Source organism: Drosophila miranda, chromosome XL (genome assembly GCF_003369915.1).
Source record: "Drosophila miranda strain MSH22 chromosome XL, D.miranda_PacBio2.1, whole genome shotgun sequence".
Taxonomy (NCBI): Eukaryota; Metazoa; Arthropoda; class Insecta; order Diptera; family Drosophilidae; genus Drosophila; species Drosophila miranda.
The window spans coordinates 19,133,459-19,155,617 of record NC_046673.1 but is presented as its reverse complement, the minus strand read 5'-3'; the positions used below and the strand labels follow the sequence as shown (position 1 = coordinate 19,155,617).

The window sequence follows — 22,159 nt, the reverse complement described above, 5'->3', positions numbered from 1 at the left end:
CCCTTATGGGAGAACAATTTTGCTGATTGAATTTGAAGCATATTTCCACGGTCACGCGTTGCATTACGATTTGTGTCATTCCTGAATGCTAACATATGTATATTTCTCCTACTCTTTACCTTTCGCAGAGTGTAGATTAGAACATAAGGCACAGTCTCTCGCACACTGAAAGAAACAATCACTTAACCATTGAGAGTACCATTGAGCCATTAAGAACAGCTCCCCTCAAGTGCGCCTACCCTTCTCTCAGTGCTCGACAAAAGGCTATAGAGCAAGCGCCAAAGAGAGAGAGCCATGGACATAAATCATACATAAGTCTAAGTAATTGTGTTCCAGAGCGAGTGCGAGGGCCAGTGGCTGGCCAGCCATTGAATGCCCCAACGCCCAACGCCAGGCCATGCACAAATCTCTACACCTTTGTGTACCTCTTGCCACATATTGCCACCTTGCTTCCCCTCCTTCCCCTTCCCCTTACCAAGCATTCAAATGCTGACGCAGCGGCGTCTGTCGAAGTTCGCAAACACACTGACTGCGCATATCCGCAGCAAATTAAAATTTCATTAAGAGCAACAAAACGGATGCATGATTGGGTGGGCGGCAGACTCCAGGCCACGCATCTGACGCATTGACGCCTCCGAGGGATCCAGAGGAGGGTGGTAGGGGTCTACGTCTACTCTGCTCCATTTTTCGGGTCTGAGCTCCGAGTCGGAGCTCCGAACATAATCGCCTAGACACAATGGAGAACCGACCGACAACAGGGGGAGCAGCAGCTGTCACAAAGCCACGGCTAGTTTTACACTTTGTGCAACAACCCATGGTACATGGTGGCAGAATGGTGTTGCTCTTGGGGCTGGTGCTGGTGCTGCTGCTGGTGCTTGTGGCTGGGCCACAAAGTTTTGAGGGACTTTCAAGATTCTTCTCCTGCGGCACTCGAGCGTCGGGCGTTGAGCCAGCGGTAGTTTTGGCCAAAGGAAAAAGGTGAAGATACACAGTCGTATTCACATTCACACAAACACTCATGCTCACACTCACATTCATGCCCCATGGCTCGTGGCACATTGAGCCGCTTAAACAGGTTACTATGATTAAGTAATAGTTGTGCCCCATGCTTAACACTTGCTCTGGATTTTGTGGAAGACAAAAGCCACGAAACAGCAGCACAACAGCAGCGAATACATATAATGGGGATAATGTGAATCATCGCACACTACAGTGCGGATTGGCTACAGGCAGAACAACAGCTTAAGAGTCCCAAATGAGTGTCCTTGAAGTTCTATGGAATTCAAGCAACATTTTGGTAGTCCCCCGTAGCCAGTGCCACCTGTACGGGGGCCCCTCTCTCTCTGTGTGCACACACATTCTCAAGCGAGAATCCCCCGCCTCCACGGCCACCCCCATTAAAAGGACACTAACAAAGTCTTTTGTGCCGTTTTGAAGACTTTGCTTGTATTTTAATACGTATACGCCCCGTATACACACACACTAATGTTCCATGCTAATGCTTGTTCGTGCCACACAGCCGTCGTGTGTGTGTTTGTGTGTGTGGCAGGGGCCAGAGAAGAGCGCTTTGTTTTACAAACATACCTAATTAGTGTCAACTATTAACATAAAGAGTGCACTTCACATAAGAACTTGAGACGACAACGGCAGCCGCAGCAGCAGCAGCAGCAGCAACAGCAACAGTAGTACTGAGGCATGCAACAACCACCCAACTGGCGACAAGGATGAGCTGCTGGCCATAAACTAACTCTTGAGTTGGAGTTGACTAAGCTGCCACAACAATGCCACTGGAGAGCAGAGCACCAGTGGAGAGTAGCCGACTCGGAGGCGGATGGCGTGTGTCCTTAATGCTGGTTGTGCACTAAAAACACAACAAAGTTGCGGCTGTTGCTGCCACTACAGGAGGCGGAGGTGGATGGGGGCAGCAACATAATATGCGTGCATTATCAGCGCTCCTCAAGTGGCAAATGGAGTGCGAGCATGCAACCGGGTGGAGCGGTGTAGTGGCTTCAAGTATCATTGCGGCAATCATGAGATGTTGCAACACTTTGTTCCACAATGAAAGTAACAGCAGTGGCCAGCGCCAGCAGGCCACATCCTTGGACACATCCTGCAACAGGAAATCAGCAACATGGTGCACACGCATGGGCATGGCGCCACAGGACAGCAAACGAGAGACCAACGACAAACGCAGGACCTGGACCTTGCTGCACAACAATAAAGCTTAAAACAACATTTAAATAGTTGCCCCACACAGCATGCATCCTGCACCCCCCCTTCAGCCACGCCATTGACGAGGCAGTTTGCCCCCCTCTGGCCTTTGAGCTTCTGTAATGTGTTGCTGCTGGGGCAGGCACATCAGCAACAGCCACAGCAGAAGCAACAACAGCATCAAATGATTTTGGGATATTAAACTTTTGCACCTCCTTCTCCTCTCTTACCCACGCCTTTTCCTCTGCCTCTTCCCCCTTTTTAGCACCCCCTTCTGCCCCTTTATCTTTCCCATTTTTGAGGTTTTTATGGAGAATTTGAAGCATTTTTCAGAGATCTTTCAGCAAAAGTTGAACGATTGTTGTGCGTGAGAGATGGGGAAACTTGGGATCATCGCGGGAGAAGGGTTCTCCAGGCAAAGAGAAAGACGGTGATAGCGAGGGACTCCGAGCAAAGTTTAAGTGGTCGACAGCTTGGGCGACGAGAACTATGCAAAAATTATGTGAAAAAAAGCGGGGGGATAAAACGCAGAGGAGACTCTTTAATACAGTCATAAATTTGCCGCCTGCCAAGAGAGCCTGTCAGAACGGGGGGACGGTTCTGGGTGTTAGACGGAGGACGGGAGGGGGTCCAACGTAGAGTTGGTACAACTTCTGGCCCGCAACTATTTAAAAGCCATAAAAGCCGAAAGCTGTTGCCAAACGGATGTGCCAGCCGGATGCAGTTGATAGGCATGAGTTACACCACACACACACACACACACCAAAAGCCAGGCGACAGGACACTACAGGATATACTGGACAGGATCCCCCGGAGACGGAGAGAGCGAGTGGGACAGAGAGTTTGAGCCTGCTCCCAAAGGCCGAAACACTTTCCGGCACATTTGGGCCACACAAAAGCACACCGCAAACAATAGTCGGGGGTAGGGGCTGTCACAGGGGCAGTGGCGGTGGCAGTGGCAGTCGGAGCCCAAAAGTGTTGCCAAAGCTCCATGCAAGGGACTTTGGCTGCAGAGCGCACTAATTGCAACTCATGTAAATCGACAAGGACAACCCACTCAGGGACACACACGGGCACACTGTGTGTCAGGCACACGAGTGTGTGGCACTCTCCTAAGTATTGGGGACACGCACACAAAGTCGTAATGACACAACGGCGACGGCAAGGACAGGCTGCAAACGATGCCGACAAACGACCAAACGACAACTAAGAACAAGGACCCCAAATACTTACGACTCACAGACAATTACAGGGATACCCTTACCAAAGCAAAGAAGGGTCAGGAATGCCCTTTGGCGTAAGACTTAAAGATTTATTCTATAGTTTTCTATCCTTCCGTTGGTGTAGTATCTATTATCTAAATTAGAGATGCATTTCTATCTGTTCGATGTGCATATCTGTGTCCATTCATATCTCAGAGAGCAATGATAAGGAGTCTCCTTTCCTACAGTTAATCCTTTATCACACTGATTCCTATCACATTCCTATACCTTTTAATAGCTGAAATACCCCTTAGAGTGAAGGGAATCTCTGTGTCTATTTCTGTTAGGAGGAAAGTCACTCTGGCAGGATGCTGGGAGGAGCAAGAAGCCAGGGGCAAGAAGGAACGAGGGCGAGTACATGCATATATCCTGTGTAAAACTTCAAGTAGTGCTTAATAGTTAGTTAAGTCGAGTTGAATGCGTTTTTCGACAAGAGGCACGAGGCAGGAGGCAGGAGAGCGGGACGGAGTCATCGCCAGAGACAAAGACAGAGACAGACTGAGACACAACGTGAGAGAGATGCATTCTCTGGCTGCTTTTGAATATTGAGTGAAATATTGCTAAGCTCTCGCTAAGGGTAGAAGAGAGAGGGAGAGAGGGAGGGAGGTAGGAAGGAAGGAAGGAGGCGGCACTGGTGCTGCTGCTGCTGCAAGTGTCGCCTGTAATTTATTTACATTGCAATTAGTTCTCAGCTCCGTAAAAGATTATAAACTTTCGCCATCTCTTTCGGTCCCTACATCCCTCTAGCCAGGCCCCATCTTTGTGTGTGTGTGTGTGTGCTATATGGCAAAGTGTGGCAGCTGGAGGGGAAGAGTGCAGCATCAAAATGCAAGAACAAAAAGCAGAAGAACCCAAGGAACGAAACTGAAACTTATGCGCTTAACAAATTGACAAATGCATAAAGTCCTCCTAGCCGAAACTTTGGCTCCCCCTTTAAGTGCATTTTCCTGACAAAGGGTGGCTCCAAAAGGGAAATGGAAATGCAGAGCAGCAGGCCGAGGAGGGAGGGGAAAGCGAGTGGTGGAAGAACCCAATTGAGAAAGGAAATTATGATGTCATTCATTGATAGAGAACGATGAGGCCACACATCTACTCGATTGATCGATTACTCCACAAGACTTCATTTGAATAAACGAGAGATACGAGCATGGGAACTATGCCTTACTGCTGGAGTGCTGCCTGTGTGAGGAATGTTTTGGCATCATTTTGCGAATAGAACTTTAATGGATTCCCGTTCTTTTATAAAATTTTTAAATTTTCTTTGAAGTTAGAGGACTACCATTGGGGGCTCTCAAACATTCAAAAATATAAGGGAATTTGATTTCGTCTTTCTCAGGCTTTTTTCCTCTATTCGTTAATCTGCTAGAACTACTAGAAAGCAATCACACGCCTCGAGATAATCCTCTCAAGTTTTTGTACAATCCTTCATATAGCGTTTATCAAAGACAAAATTGCCAAGATGTTGCATGCGGCACCAAAAAGCTGTTCTATGACAGGGTTTTTCGTGATTCTGCGTCATGCCCAAGCAATGTATTTTGCTGTTGCTTTATTGGGACTGTGTATGTTGTTGTTGTATTCTGGGACCGACTAAGACAGTGCCAGTACCAGATACAGCGAATCACGACTAAAAATCCAAAACTTCTTTGGAACGGATCGACGAGGCCCTGTTCATCAACAGAGATCGCAGACATATCGAGGCTCTCTTTGAGCTTAAGACCATATTGGTTCAAGTGCGCCTTAATGTCGAGGGCGATCAGATTTTCGGATATTTTTAAGATATTCCTTTCGGGTACCTCTACCACGAGGCATTGTAACTAAAATGTACATGGCAATTGTTCAATATCTGATGCCAATATTTTCTTGGCTTTTATCCACCCAAACACTAAAAACCATCAAAATCCGTTTAAAAATCGAATGTAGGACCACAAAAGTTTCCTTGTTTAATCCTTAAAGCGCAGTTTTCTTTGGCCCACTCCTCTCTCTTGCTCCGTTTTCTCTTTTTGGCCATAACTTTGCTAATCTCTTGGCTTGTTCTGGGGGGCTTAGCCGCTAAATCGCTTTTCCCCAAAGCCCTTCATCGTGGCCACGCCCTACGTTGCAATATCGAACAGTCTCCGTGCAGTGCAACTGTGTGGCACTCTGTCTCTGTGTGTGTGTGTGCCACATTTTTCGCTGCTTGCAACTTGCACAATGGGAATATAAATAAATAAATAGAAACCACTTTTAGCGCCCCGCTCGGAAACGGCAAACAAAAAGGGTCTGCCAGGGCAGGGGTGGGGAGCAGTGGCAGCCATTGTGGCAAGACACAAAAGACGAAGCGTAAGCGAAATCAGAGAAACGAAACACTTAAAAAAAGAGCAACAAAGAGAATGACAGAGAGAGAGAGAGAGAGAGAGAGAGTGAATCCGTTTGGAGCAATGTTCATTTTTCTTTTCCGCGTCCACGTCTGCGTCCGTGTCCCCTTCCGCCGCTGCCGCTGCTGCTGAAGCGGAAACGGAAGTGCCACGTCTTGAGATGGCGTCTGCCTCGGACCTCGGACTGCCTGGCAGACTGACTGACTGACTGACTGATTGAGTGATTGACTGGACCCCGGCACTCGGCAGTCAGTTACTGCAGTTCCTCTTAAAACTTAAACTCTCGCTCTATCCCGTTCGCCATTCAGCCCCCACTGTCTCTGCTCTGTCTTGGCCATCACTTAATGAAGTCGTTAAGCGGTTTCTCCTCCCTCTATCCCTCTCTCTCTCTGTATTTCTGTCGCTTCTGTCCAGAAGGCGTGCCCGTGCCCCTCAGCGGGGGCGTTCAGCGCGAGTCGCCTTTTGGGCTTTTAATAGCTTTTGGCTCAACTTTTTATTCCTCGTGGCTTTCTCCTCCGTTTCTCCTTATCGGCTTTGCAGTGGGACTTTATGTCCAAAAAGCAGAGACTTATTACTTAATGACGCCTCATTTCATGATGATGATGCGGCCAAAACCGCGTCGTTGCCGCTTCATTAGACGCGCCCCATCGCGATGCCACACAGCAGACACAGCAGCAGCAGCGAGAGTGGTGGCAGAGTGGCGTTCACGGCCCATTGCGAATGACTTTTAATTGTGGAATGATAAAATGGTTTTATTTCTTCGGGTAAAAGCTTTGGCGGTTGAAAATTCGCATCACCCTCGCGGCCATCGAAATGATTGGAAATTTCAAACCGGAACCGAATAAATCATCCAAAATGCAAATCAAATTAGAGGAAATGCAGAGTGGGGGCTCCAACAGAGGATATCCTAGACATAGGGGCACTTCGGGAACACTTCTGAAGGACAAGAATCAAGGGCAGAAGGGCAGAAGAAACCCCGCACTGCTGTACAAATTAAACATCAGTTTCCCAAATCCAAGCTGGAAATTCTTTAAAAGTAGATCAATGATCGTAAATGTTCAATCGGTATGCAAGTAAATCACAAAACAGGGTCTGCTTTAAACGGTTCAATCGGGATTTTAAACTATTTCCAGACAATGAATCTCTTTCAAATATTGAATGGCATTCGTTAAATCGGATTCGAGAACTGAAGTAATTATGCATAAAAAACTGTCATATTTTTTTGTGGAGAGCAGAAACCACTCATCTCATAAGCTCTTTGCCTGATGTTCCATTAATAACCGAAGCGAAGCATTTACATAGATGCTAATTAATTTCTGAATTTGTGCATACTTTATTTTGTACCTTTCCCGCCATCCGCCCGAAAGCCCTACTTAATCGGCTCTCTATTACAGAGTAAATGCACTCCAAAACCCCGAATCAAGGGCGGGGTGGGCTTTAAAGTTATGCCAGATATCATACGTACATATGTATATTGTTTTTGCCGGGTGCTATCCATGACGCCAATGCAAACAGAGCGCCAGAGCGTCGACGTCTGCATAAGGTCTGCATAATCTCCATCAACGTCAATTACCCAAACCAGGGAACCGGCGGGAGTCAGGGAAGCCATGGAAAAGGGGAACCCCAGAGGAGAGTTGCCCACCAAGCAACACGCAGAATTGGCATTGGAGAGCATTCGGCTTATGGGTAGACCCACTTTTGAGGGGGCATGGCCACGGCCCCATCGCATGGCAGGATGGAGCGATGGGTAAGCGGCTTAAATCAATTTTGCCGCAGAGCAAAAGTCAAAAAGTACAACAAAAAACAAGTGGGAATGGGCATAAATGATGATTTCGAAGGGAGAGATACCCTTTGTGCAGTGTTTCAAGAGCCAAAGAAGGCAGCAGTAAAGGTGATGGGAAATTGTCACAATTGAAGATTTTATAGAAATTATCTTGACTTAAAAAGAGCACCTCTTGGCCTTCCCATCTAATCTGTTGATATATCTAGTCTTTAGAGTCGAAAAGTCCTCTCTCTACCTTATACACCCTTTCCACAGGACGCGTCGTTTAAAAGGTACATAAATGCACATCAAAAACTGAATGGCTACAACGGCAAAGGGAGAGCAACAAATGGCAATTGAATAAAGAGACACCAAAGGGTACACACAGAGAGAGAGGACTATGGAGAGAGCATATGGGGGGCATACAGGGGAGGGGGGATTTTAAGGTGTACATCCATGTGTGTTGTTGTTGGTCCTCGCATGTCCCTAACGAGTTGAGCAATCGGCGCCTAGACAGTTTTCTAGACAAAAGCCAGCTGCTGGACGTCACCATCATCATCATCATCATCAGTGGGGAGTGGGGAGTGGGGAGTCGGGAGTCTCCTCTCCCCTTCATCAGTGCGGAGTCATCATCATCATCATGACGATGATGAAGGGGTACCTGGACAGTCGCTATGAACAATTTAAAATGTGAAACACGTCTAATCCTTTGAGAGCTGTCACAGTAAATGTGAATGCTTCTCCTTCTGCCTTCTGGCTGCTGGCTGCTGCCTGCTGCCATGGCCATGGAAAAGCCCCGTCGTCGTCTATGGCCAATGGTCAGACATTTATGAAAAATGATTATAAATGCACAAAGCATGCGACCCAGACAAGAAATGGCAGAGTCGGAGGACTCATTGAATGCATGGACTTCTGTCCTGCGGGACAAACATTTCATTTCAATGGTGGAGAACCCTCTTCCCATCCCCCTCCCCCCCCCCCACACGCCACAAAAGTGTGCTACGAAAAATGGCAAATAATTAAACAATCAACGATGGCGGAGATGGAAACGGAAAAGGAAACGAAGGGAGTGGCAAAAAAAGATTTAAGGCCAAAATTTAACAAAAATAATATACAACACAATGCCCTTCGAAATCATAAAGCAGAACTCCCGGCAGAGATTCAAAGGTGCAGAAGAATTTAGTAAATACTTCAAATACTTCATAAATTTGTTTCTCTATAATCGAATTACGATTAGTCAATGAAATAGGGACTAAACACTTTATTTCGATACCAGAATCAGTTGGAAAACTAACTATATTCCACGGGGGTATTGGAGAATGCTGAATCATAAAGAATTATTATATCTACTTGACTGCGATCGGAACCTTGAAATAAACAGAATGAACAGAACAAGCTTGGCTCTTTGGGCACCTGGCTTTCAGAGACTATAACACGCTTTTGAGTGCATCCTCATAGTAGAATTCATACACTTCTTCCACCCCAGAACACCACTAATGTGCTGCACCGCACTGTACCTGTGATTCACATCCCACTCCTGTCCTGGGAGTACAATCGTTCCTCCTCCAAAAAAAAAGGCGAGGAAAAAAGGTGATGAAGCGTGCACGGGGTAGGAGATGATTGCAGGAAGAGGAGAACAGGAGAACGAGGGGTAAGTGGGTAAGGTCAGACATTGGCCGCAGACCGCAAACTGCAAGCGCTGCTAATGAGTGGCCAACAGTGGCATGGTGGCAGGATCCACATCCACCCAACCTAGCCTCGGCACTGGCACTGGCCCCGTCCCCGGCACCGGAATCACTAATTGAAACAATGCCGGACACCTAAGCAGAAACCCAGAGAGAGGAAGAGGAGCAGAGCAAGAGGCAGTGGCAGTGGCAGTGGCAAATGCAGAGCAAGAGATAGCCAAAAGCCAACAAAAGCAGGCGCAAAGTGGCCATCGGTTGCCGGGAGTCGGGGGTGTCCGGGAGTCGTCATTTGATGAGCTCCCGACTTGGCCAAAGTCCCCGCTCCGATGTCCAATGTCTATTCAAATGAAGGCAGCAGCAGTAGCAGGAGTAACGGCAGCAGCTGGCGGCAAGTGTTTGCCAAAGCCATGAAATGGCCAACAGACGGGCCAGAGTGGAGAGCCAGCAGTGGGGCAGGATAATGCGACAGAGTGAGACAGAGAGAGAGAGAGGAGTCGATGCTGGGAAATGACTTTAAGTGCATCAGCAGAAGAAGCATCAGGAGCAGCAGGACCATCTGAAGCAGGAGCAACTGATTATGCTCAAGGATTGTCTCTTTCTCATTCTCTCTCTGCCTCTGTCACCGAGGAGAACTGCAGGTAAATGGGTTTTCGGAAGAGGGAAACTTAAATCAATTAGCTGATGGTTGGCCCTTAATGGCAGCCAAATCCGATGGCGGTGCAGGAGGAGTAAGTATTACCCAATGATGTGATGAAAGGATGCTACTTAGCGGTGGCTTTGGGGCAGCAGCAGCTTAAGACGAGCCATCCCATTGGGAAACACTTTGCCAGAACGAACTCAAGTGGTGGGGGAATATTTTCTATAGTTTCGTGGATTATACTTGTTTGATGACCCACAGATGTCCCAAGAACATACATGAGCCCCCGTCTGCATGTATGTTGATTAATTCCCCTAATTGGCTACATCGTGGCATCATTTTACCCCCAGAGGTTCCACTTGAACCATTTTCCTTCCTCTTTAAAGATGATACCGTTAGGATTTTCATTCTGTCTGCTCCGTTACCTTTCCCTGTCGTCCCTCTCCTGAGCTCGTATAATCTGTTTATCCAAGCAACGACTCCAATTCACTGTGATTCCCCATTGATTCCCTTTGATTCCATTACCAAGCGCGAGCTCTCGTCCCCCCCATGTCCCCCAATGCATTCCTGTGGGCTTACGAACGTAGCAAGTGGAGCGGAGTGGAGAGAGCGATGAAGAATGGAGAGTGGAGAATTGGAGAGATGGAGAGATGGGAAATATGAAATCCCAGAACTTCTCAGATTGAATAAAAGTAAAAATGATTTGTATGAATGAGTGATTCGTGTTGGCTGAGCGGTTCAGGGGATTAGCCTGTTGACAAGTTATTTCGAGCCGGGCTGGCCCCCGTCCTGGCTTTTCCGACTTTCCCAACTCTGCCCTGTTGTTGGCCAAGTTCGGATTGTAATTTGTGCTTAGCCGGATTATGCGGTCGTTGCGGTTGGGCCGTTGTTGTTTCTGGCGGTTGTTTCGGGGCTTCTCTGGCTGTGGATCTGGCTCTGGCTCGGCTTCAACATCAATAATTTATCATCCACAAATTAGCGTTGAGGCTTTGGCCCTGACACACACACCCGCACGCACACATACGGACGACTCCTTCATATGTGTATGATGAGTGATGGCTGACACATTAGTTCTGGCCACCCTTCGTACCCTTATGCCCCTTTGGGTCCACCACGACATTGACAAAGTTTTTTGTTTACTTTCGTTGGTTTTTTCTCTCTCTCTCTCTCTCTCTCTCTGCTTTTTTATGGTACTCCTTAAAAGGTTACAACGAATTGGGTCTGATATTTGGCACGATAAAAGGGAATGGAATATATATACTATATATATATCTTTATAGAGTTTGGATCATCATTTTGAAGTGTAGTATCGATATAGAACACATTTGTCCTTCTCTTTTGCTGCTCTTTATCTGGCAAATAATTTGCAAAGACGTCTATTTTTGCTGTTTTTGTTTTGAATAATATAATATAATAAATAGTATCCCTATCACACGAACAATATAAAATAAACAAAAAATATCATATTCATATAACAAAACCATAAGATAATAGCTGCGAAAAATCGAAAATTCTATTGTTTCTGAAAATAATCAAAAAGAAAACCTTAAAAATATTATTTCCAATATCTTTCCACACATTTTATACCAATATCTATGATCGAGAGTGTCTAATGTTTCGGCGCCCAGGGCTTTAATTTTGATCCTGTTTTTTTGTGAATGCAAAATAATTTTGGTCAACCGCAACAATTTTTGGGGCATGAACGTGACAGAAAAGAGAGGTCCAGCAGCAGCAAAAAAAAAGGATAAAATATGAACCAGCAGCCAGGACAACATCAGAGTGGGAGAGTGGCAGAATGGGAGGGAGAGGGGTCGGAGTCGGAGTCTCGCCCAAGTTGGCCGCAACTTTTCCGGGCATGACAACAACAGAGCACGCAGGCAACAGCGTGTGGGCATGGTATGGGGGGAAATGCTTGACATTTTGCCGGCTCCTATGGCTGGCCAGAGAGCACGCTTCAATCCTTCCTCAACCTCAGGCCCACGAAAGCACACCATCCTAGTGCTGCCCGTGCTACTGCTGTTGGTCCTGCTCCTGTTTGTCCTGCACTTCTAATGTAATCAACATCTTGTAGTTTTAATTGCATTTAGCGTTCCGAGCGGCGCCTAATTCGATTGTAACGGTCAGCCAACGGTACGGTACGGTACGGTAGCCCTTTCTCCACCGAAGAACCCACCATGGAAGGAACCCCATGGACCAGTGCCACCCGCTGGATGGGGAGACGGGGATGGCGATACCATAGCTTGTAGCACTTAATGAGTCTTGAAGGTAATTGGCTGGTTTTAATGGCCCACGAGTTGACTTCGACATTGAATTCTTTTGCCAGGCAGCGCACATCCTGCCACCAACCAACCCCCAACCCCCAAGGCCCTAGGACAACCAGCTCTTCCAGTGGCAACCCACCGGCGACCCACTGAGCGCGGCAAAGCTAATTATAAAATCAATGTAAGTAGGTGCATGTTCTCCTCGTATTCGTATGTAGGCGAGAGCACTGAGAGATGCTGCTGCATTTGCTCCGTCAGCAGCAGGAATGGGAGGACCCGGGGACTAGGAGTAGGAGTAGGAGTAGGTGGGTGGGTGGTTGCCAGAGTGCAATCAGGAGGAGGAGGAGTCGTCGATGGAGCACCAATGGGTGGTGTGGCATGGCGTGGGGCGCGGAGGAGCATACCCCAAGACACGACGCATATTGCACAAGACATGAGACAAAGCGCGCAAACAAACAGACAGCCAACAGACAGGCCAGACACAGGCAGACAGAGAAACACACAGAGAGCGAGAGAGAGACAGGAAGACTACGAGACAGAGAAAATGAGACATTGGGAGACAGAGAGACTGGAAGACTGGGAGAGAGAGAGACCCGGTAGAGTTGAAAAGACACAGGCAATGGCAATGGATACTCGAAAAAACTTTTTCAATATGAGCAAAACCCCGGGCAAGGCAGCAGCAGCAGCTGATGGGAATGCCTCCAGGGGAGGTGCCTCCCCGAAGCTACTACGGATACAGTGGGAATAGCACCTATTCTTAGGACTCAAAATTCAATCATCCTGTGCCTAAGGAGCATTGGCAAAGGAATGGTTGAAAATAGAGTAAAACAAAATACCTGCACCAAAAACATAGATGCGCCAGATCAAAAACAGAAAAATATCACCATCCAGCCTCCGACATCCATAAGTTTGGAGTGACATTTCTTCGAGTCTTGTATGCGAAATGAACGAACCAAACATATGTAAATGATAATTCAATATAATGTATACAATTTTATTAGTTATTTTTTGACCAAAACCAAATCAATGTGGCACGTAGTGACTAAAGCTTTCATTATAAATAAAAATATAAATAAATAAATGAATATAGGCACTCAATCTGCCCCCACCTTTGCATTGGATCACTCAATGTTTACACTTGAATGAATGATGGATGCGTGTCCCGTATAAGAGAAGTATAAATGCAGCAGATGTGATCATCTTAGTCCAGAAGATATAGTGTTTTCCTACCATCCTTCATTGAATTTGGCTGACTTTGAAAGTAAAAGTTGTGTAAGATCCATTTCCAGAAACATACTTCATATTGTACCCACCTATCCACCTCTTGTGGACCACTGTCAGCCTCTCCGGGATCTCCTGCATCACCAGCCTCCTCTGGGTCTACTGTCGTCTCCGCTCCGCTGCTCTGTGACAACAGGGAGACACAGGGAGACACATATTTATTTTCTTGTTCCATTTAAAAACTTTATTTATTGACGCTGATAGGAATCTAGTCATCTATCTGTGCGTTTTAGCTCCAGCGCCGCCACCCTCCACTTCCACTCCCACTCCCACTTCCAGTCCCAGTCCCACTCGAGGGCTCGGTGGCGGTGGCGTGTGGCAGGCTCTCTATGCCCGATGCTCCTTTTTATTACGAGCATTGCTCTGCTCTGGGGCTCTTGCTATTTCTGTTGCATGTTTGCAACTCTAGCAATAAAATCAAGATACAACAACAGCAACAAAAAGAGCAACAGCAACGGCAAAGAGCCACAGTCGAACGCTTTGTAAAAGACAAACAAAACCGTTAAGATAAATATTGGCCAAAAAAGTGACCACAAAACGAAGGCAGGCGTGAGGGAGGAGTGTGCTCCAAAAGAGGGCATACACCACCAGCCGAATGGGTGTTGCAGGCGTGTGAATCTACAAGTCCTCGATGGGCAGCGGCGTCCCCCCATTCATTGATGTCGCCAATAAAGTGAAAGAGCGTCTCGCCACCAAACAAATACATGCCAACAAATACTGCAAGCACTGAGAGAAAGTGGAGGCAAAGAAAATAGTTGGAAAACAATATAATGATAGTAGGGTATTGCCATTCATTCCATATGAAATATTGGACAGCAAAAAATGATTTAAAACGTGTGGTGTTCCCTGTGCTGTGAACCATTCCAAAGAGGTTCTGCACTGGTAGGTACGGCATCGTTTTAGGGCGAAGAGAGCGCGGATCCAAAGGAACAACTGGGTACTAGTAAAGCCAAGAAGCGCTTGGACACATCCGTCTTGCCTCTCGAACGTCTCCACGAAAAGCGCTTGATGGCTTGAGCGAAGGCGTCCCAAGGGCTCTGTCTGAAGGAGAAGGTTCTGCTTGGGGAGCAAAATTATAGCTAGATTTGTAGTCATTCTGGTATTTGAATCAGATCAAAATACATTAAAAAGAAGTCGAAAAAGAGTCAAATATTGTAAGAAATCGGAACTGCCTTCCAAAATGCCTGCTCTCTATATTTATTTATTCGTATGCCCTAGCCTCAATCCCTTAATCCTAATTAATGATTCACATACTGCATTTCCTGCAGTGTAGAGCCCCCAATCGAAGTACAGTGTGTGGGGGGGGGAGAGGATTGCAGAGCCGTCATAATCTAAAAATCTTGCCGCCGGGCCCAAGCGAACAAACAAACAAACAAACAGACCACCAGAAAAGCCCGTTTGGACTTCGAGAGAGAGAGAGAGAATGACAAAAGGCTGGACCCAAAAGCAGGCCTCAGACCATGTGAGGGACCCACTCCCCCCACACCCCCACTCTCAATCCCCGCAAAACCCGATCCAATTGCGCCACCCACCCGGAACCACTCACTGAAAACGACAATGCAATTTTCATTACGCACTTGCCAATATTAAGCCAAAGTTTGGCACTGTCTGGCACACAAGCAAACACAAGCCCCACACCGCACCGTACCGCACACAGATACAGATGCTAGCAGGATGCTCTCACAGATACTCACAAGCACACTGGCATCCTTGCTGCGGTCGTGGGCTTTGCGGCTGTTGCAGCTGCCACGCCTACTGCCAAGGTAATAAAGCAAAAGTTCTGATCCGGCCTGAAGCCCTCTGTGTTCCTGTGTTCTTGTGTTCCTGTATTCCTGGTACTAGGGCTTCCCCTCTCGATAAGCCGTGGAGGAGGCGGCCAGGCAGGCTTCGAGGCTGCCCCAGGAAGTGGCATCCGCCTCCCAACAAAGGAAGCGGAAATGAGCCGGCCAGCTGTCTTTCCCTGAGAGTGTGTGGCGGGGGTGTGTGGGTGTGGGTGTGCGTGGGTGTATCCTACCAGTATTCTTCCTATGGAGATGGAGTGGCTCAAAGGTGAGCAGACATCTAATCTCTGGCTACAATTAAAGTTGATTGCTTCGATAGATGTGTGGGGGCATATAGTCGTAGTATAGATTAAAGACAAACAAACAGCTGCCATGCCAGATCGGTAAAGTGATAAGGTAAATAAATTAAGGAACATTAATTAACAGAGAAAACTAAAAAGAAAGAATATCTGTGTAGAATGTGGAAAATACTACCTTCTAATGGGAGAAACATATTTTTGGTAGCGATTTTGTCTGGGAAATGTATTTTATGAGATGAGAATAGGGATACTTCCGAATGAGTAAGGATGGAAAATGACTTACACTGAGAGAAAAAAGGCGTGGTAAAAAAAAACACCCATGTTTAAATTAAATATTCAATTTTTACATACAAATACTTGTATACAATGAAATAAAATATAATTCACTTTGATTTAAACATAAATGTCATAAATGTCTAATATTAAACTCTTTAAAATTACATATATTACAATAAATTTGTAGGAAATATGACGGTATGAATAGCTCCTTTTCCTTTTCTTTGGCACTTTGCCAGTCACTTGTAAACGTTGTCCAATACAACTCTGGCAGTAGTGCTTTCATTCAAGAATCAGTATAAAGATATTGACTTTCTTTTCTGCTATTGTTTCCTCATTGAAGTTAGGCCTTTCCATTAACCCATACCCCACTGATAGTCCCCGACCGTAGCATTTCCATTTGCCGATTGGAATGGAAACCCCTAAGCCCAGCCTATCGAATAATTAACACCGATTTTGATTTGGTTTCGGCCACGGCCACTGCACGCCTCCACGCCCCCACACCCGCAGACATGCCTCCACATGCTGGCCCCATCAGAGCTAATTAAATGCGCCTTCAAAACAAAAACAAACAAAAGCGCGTGGCAGCCAATTATGATACGAGAGCGTGGGGCAGGAGCAGGAGCAGGGGGGTGTCTGTGTGGCAGAGAGAACAGAAAGTGAAACGGTCTTATCAGCAAGGTGCAGGCAGAATGCAGCAAATATTGGAGTAGGCGCCGCATGTGGAACAGACCGTGGGATGGGGGGAGGGGGGAGGTGCGGGACACAGACTTTAATGAAGCCATCGTCGAGAGGCATCGCCATCGACATCGCCATTCGATGGCTTGGCAGTAATTACGCGCCCCTCTTCGAAAATTGATGATTTTCATTAACGACAACTTAATAACTTGGTCAAAGACAGGGCCTGGGCAGGGCAGGGCAGGGCAGCAGACCAGACCAGGTCGAAACCGAAACCGAGAGCCGTCCGTCGTCGTCATTATCGATAGCCATCGGAAGAGCAAACAACCAGCACAAAAGCCTCAGTCGCGGTCTCCGTCTCAGCAATAGAAGAGAAAGAGAGAATCTCAAGACGAAAGCGAAATTGAAGAAAGAGAGAAAAAAGAAAAGAAGTGGAGGAAGTGCCATGAAAGAGGTGTGGAGAATTATGATTATTATTTGGATTACCTTAGATTATCTGCAAAATATTATATATCATCTGATAGAACCATAGATCCATATAGGATAGACGTACATAGATAGAGGATAAATTTTTGCTCTCCAAGCAATCCCTCTGAAAAAAAAACTCCTGCTACTCCATTTCCCATAGAAATTTTGGGACACTCAGTCAAGAGTCGTAATCGCGATATATTCGGCCTGCATTTATTCCTATGTTGGGACTTAAAATACTACCACAATGTGTGGATGCAACAAAATCCAAAAAGGCCATTAAATCATTGCCAATGCAACATACTGCCAGCCACATATTGCCAGCAGTATCTTGATAAGCAGCATCAATGGTTCGGCAACATTGGCTTCAGCAACAAATGTATCCAACACAGTGCGCAGCACTACAACAGTAAGTGCGAGCGAGAGAGCGAGCTGACTTTGGTGAGTTGCTGACTAGCAACATGTTGAGATGAGATGCTGTCGCAGCAGCATTTAGTGCTCTCGGCACTAAACGAAGACGCCAACGACGACGACGACGTTCAAAACGACGAAGCTCTGCCCGACGACGACGACGACGCCGAAGAGTCGCACGCGATTTAAAACGCCCCCGAAGGCGCGAGTGAGTGCCACAGTGAAAAACGCCTGCGCATACGGCTCTGAATCCGGAAATTTTAAACCGAATTTAAAAACCGTGCACCGGACCCTCTCTCCTATGACTATATATTTTGTTTGGTGGTAGAATTTTTTTTGGCAAAAGTGAAGCAACCATCGAGGAAGGCAGTGCAAAAAACTCATATCCCGTACCCGAATCCGAATTAGCATCCGCAAAAAAACATTCGCATCTCTCAAAAATGTGTCACTGGAGCAGGAGCTGGAGCTGCTGGCAGATGCTCATCCTGGCCACCGTGTGGTCTGTGATGGCAGTGGAGGCCATTCCCAACGATGTGTATCTGAAGATGTTCCCCATGCAACCGCCGGTGGCGGAGGATCCCTGCTACGACAAGTCGCGCCAGCCGCGGATCTGCATTCCCGATTTCGTGAATGCCGCCTATGATGCACCCGTGGAAGCCAGCAGCACGTGTGGGGCCGAGCAGCCGCAGCGGTACTGCGAGCACGGGGCAGGGACGGACAGGGAAATGCAGTGCCACACGTGCGATGCGGCCAATCCGCAGCGCAGCTTCCCGCCGCGCGCCCTCACGGATCTGAACAACTCCAACAATGTGACCTGCTGGCGATCCGCTCCTGTGCTACCCGGAGGGGCTGGCGGTGCTGGCGGCGCTGGCGGTGACAATGTGACCTTGACCCTCTCTCTGGGGAAGCGGTACGAGCTGACGTACGTGAGCCTGCAGTTCTGCCCGCGGGCACCGCGTCCCGACTCCCTGGTGATCTACAAGAGCTCCGACTATGGCAGCAGCTGGGAGCCCTTCCAGTACTACAGCTCCCAGTGCTGGCGCCTCTTCGGGCGCTCCAGCCGCATGGCCGTGAGCAAGCACAACGAGCAGGAGGTGCGCTGCAGCGATCCCCATCGCCAGGGGCAGGGCCGCAACGAGGGTCTCGCCTCGCGGATCGCCTTCAGCACGCTGGAGGGTCGCCCCTCCGCCCGCGATCTGGACTCCTCGACGGTGCTGCAGCACTGGGTGACGGCCACCGACATACGCATCGTGTTCCACCGCCTGCAGCAGCCCGATCCCCAGGCCCTCATCTCCATCGACTCTCCGCCGTCGGATCTGCGAAGCGCCAAGTACAGCGTGCAACTCAACAGCCCAGCGGGCAACAACATTGATTCCTCCCCCGCCGTATCCCCGGTATCCGTGTCGGGGGCCGCTGCCGCTGCCACAGGCCTCCACTACGCCGTCTCCGACTTCTCCGTGGGCGGGCGTTGCAAGTGCAACGGCCACGCCTCCAAATGCTCGCCGGATGCCAACGGGCAACTGAGCTGCGAATGCAGCCACAATACCGCAGGAAGGGACTGCGAGCGTTGCAAGCCCTTCTACTACGACCGTCCCTGGGGCAGGGCCACGGCCCGCGATGCCAACGAATGCAAAAGTGAGTAGACCCCAAGAATTATAAACGATATACATATGATTATTATCTGAAAGGAAGTGGAACAATATGGAACATTTCCGCAAAAAATACTTCGGATGATTTCGAAAAAAAATATATTTATATATATTATTTTATTTTTGGAATGGAAAACTTTCAACAGAATACTCAAAGTGCCAAAGAAATATTCCCCCGAAAAGCCAAGGATTTCAATAGGAAATCAATGAAATATTAACTTATAAAAATAGCAAGGATAAAAGGTATATATCTCATATGGAAAGTAACTTAGGATTCCCCGTACATCTGTCGGGATTAAAATGGGTTTAGCATTTATGATCCTAGATGATTTTACCTGAATTTCTGCAGTTTAGAAAATGTTATGTTTCAGGATTGGGATATTCCCCAAATTGGTAATGGAAAATGGTAATTTGGGAGTGAGAATAACCGCCCCCCCAAGGACCATCGATAGCTCAAGCCCAGGCGCAATACCAATCCCAATCCGTTGTGCAAACATATCGCCAGGCACAAAGTTAAAATAAAGAAATTCCCAAAGAGCAGGGGCAGAGGACCAGGACGGGCGACAACTCAATCTGGATTCAATTTCCAGGGCGACTTGCGCGTGTGTTTAGTTTTCATCTTAAATGGGCCACTCGCCAGGACACACAGGACTCGCAGGCGGGGAGGGTTGCATCGACGGCCCAAAGGCGGGGGCGGACTTTCTGGCTTTGCTCTTTTTGCTCTTGTTTCCTCTTCCCGAAAGGCAAAAAACTGTTTGTGCTGCGGATTTGGGCTTAGCCATAATTGAACAACTCGACGGACACGTGTAGAGCATCAGCGGCGGCATGTGGCATGTGGCAGGGGCAGGGGCAGGGCCAGGAGTAGGTAAACGTAAACGTAAACGCAACCGTTTCACAATCAATTTGCAACTCTTGGGCCAACCCTCGCCCGCTTACGCCTTCCGACCTTTCGAGATGGAGATGAAAACTGAAATCGAAACCCTCTACCCTTCGGCCGGGACGGAGACGGGGGCTAAAAAAAGCAAACAAACATTCAATCACAAAACAATGGCAACCCTGTCCAGAGAATAGAGGAGGAGGAGGTGGAGGTGGGTTGGGGGGAGAGGATAAACCCTCGCAATTAACCCTCTAAAAACCCGCTGAGCCCGAACAATAAGCGCGAATTTAAGCGAAATTAATTTGATAAGCATTTTCAACAGCCGCGAAAATAAATCCAGAATCGAAACGAAATGTGAAACGAGAGCAGGGAAGGTTTTAGAAAACAGAAAAAAATATATATGTACTCGTATTTATTTATCAATAGAAATTGCCATAAATATGTGAGGGTTCTCCAGAGGAAAGAGGAAGAAAAACATACATACATGGTATAGGAAGGATAAGTACTCGTAGAAGAGTCGCCTTTTACTATACCCTTGAAGAGGGGGACTTGACGAAAGGTTTTTCGAATTAAATAAAAACATTTGTTTGTGAATAAAACAGCGTATTTGCCAATGCCAACAGATGTAGGCATGCATCTGTAAATAGTAAATATTTTAACTTTTTTTTAGCAACAAAAGTCTTTCGATAGCCATGTCTGTCTTTCTGTTTATTTACCCAGAAAAATGTCTATAAATATTGGATAAAGTAGTCCTTGAGAGAGAAGGTCATTTTTCGTCCGATCTTGAAGGAATTCAGGCCTGATCGAAGCACTTGCCACTTAGGGAAGTCAAACCTATAAACCAATTTGATGATTAGGGCTCCCCAAACGGCAAGAGCATCTGAATGTTCAGCTTGTTAATCGTATATTCTCTGTATTTATAATGTTTATCAATAGAACCATTCAATTAATGAATGGTTTTTCTCTGTGTGTGCACAGATGATAAGAAATGACAGATACATATGGCCATCATTGTGAAGGGGACTCCAAAATGTATCCCTGCTTGGAGGAGCATCTATTATTCAGCTGTGGATCAAACATCATTCAACGTTTCGGTGTGGTGTGGTGTGGTGCGGTGCCGTTTCATCAAGGCACTTGATGAAAGTGTCCTTCGTGGTCATCATGAGCCATAACATTGCAATTTTTTGTTGGCTCTGCGGAATACACTGGTTGGGGGAGGACATGCAGGCAAGCGGTCCTTTAGTATTGTTTAGTGCATAAATCACAGTCACACCAGAAGGAGGCACACACCGACACACCGACACACCGACATACAGGCGCAGACAGTGGAAGGGAGGGAGGGAGGGAGGGAGGGAGGTAGGAAAGAGTGGGCTGCTATCAGGGGCAGGCACGTGTGCCCCGGACCAAACGCCTCGCGCTTTATTAGGGTTGCAAAATGCATTCCCGGGTCCGGGTCCGGATCGACCCTTGTCCGCGCGCACACAACAACCCTCCCCTCCCCTCACTCCCTCGTGTCGTGGTCCTGGCCCAGGCCCAGGCCCTCGCCCTGGCACTCGCTCGCTATGTCCCTGCAACACATATGTTGCATGTTTATGGGCAAACGAAATTAACGTTGCCATTGCCGCCTTTGACGTTCAATGTGACCTCAACAACAGCAACAACAACAAAACCGGGCGGGCAATTACAACCGAGAACGAGAACGAAAACGAGAACACAACAATGCAAGGGGGGAAGGGAAACAGGAAAATGTCCAGGCCGGAAAATATTTCCGATGAGGCGGCGCGAAAGACAAAACCACAGGAAAATGTTGGGAAAAACGAGCATATGCAAGCGCAGGGGAAAAACTTCACCAAAATTTCGCAGATTGCAATGGAATCAAATGAAATGGAAATGAAAATGAAAATCGAATGAAATCGAATGCCATTCGAATGGGCGGAATCACTACCGAATCACCCAAGCCCATTACGCATTTTTGCCACTAATGAGAGGCAACATTTGCATACGAAAATTAGGGATATGCAATGCACAGGAAAACTCAGACAGGATCTGTTAATAACAGACACATGTGAGGATTCCCATGTCCGGAAAACTGAGATTTGCAAGGGAATTTCTCCCAGACTTATGGATTTTTTTGCTCTCTTGCGCACTCTTTATTTCTGAGGAATGTGAAGTTTATTGCTGATATTCCCATTAGACCCATCTATAAGAACAGTAGCTAAGAATAGGCATTTAGCTTGGAGGAAAAACCATATAAGGATTCTCAAGAG

The 22,159-nt window shown here is 47.3% G+C and overlaps 1 protein-coding gene across 2 annotated transcripts in view; it reads left to right on the top strand.

Annotated features, from left to right (window-relative positions):
• The first annotated feature begins 17,472 nt into the window (after window positions 1-17,472).
• The window catches only part of LOC108162800 (netrin-A), a 44,720-nt gene continuing 40,033 nt past the window's right edge, over window positions 17,473-22,159 (top strand). Inside the window, exon 1 of one of the 2 annotated variants that reach the window (XM_017297715.2) lies at window positions 17,473-19,001. In XM_017297715.2, the coding sequence (XP_017153204.1) occupies window positions 17,807-19,001 (1,195 nt within the window). In that variant the 5' untranslated portion in view covers window positions 17,473-17,806. The remainder of the gene's footprint in view (window positions 19,002-22,159) is intronic. The other variant, XM_017297707.2, reaches the window with a different exon arrangement.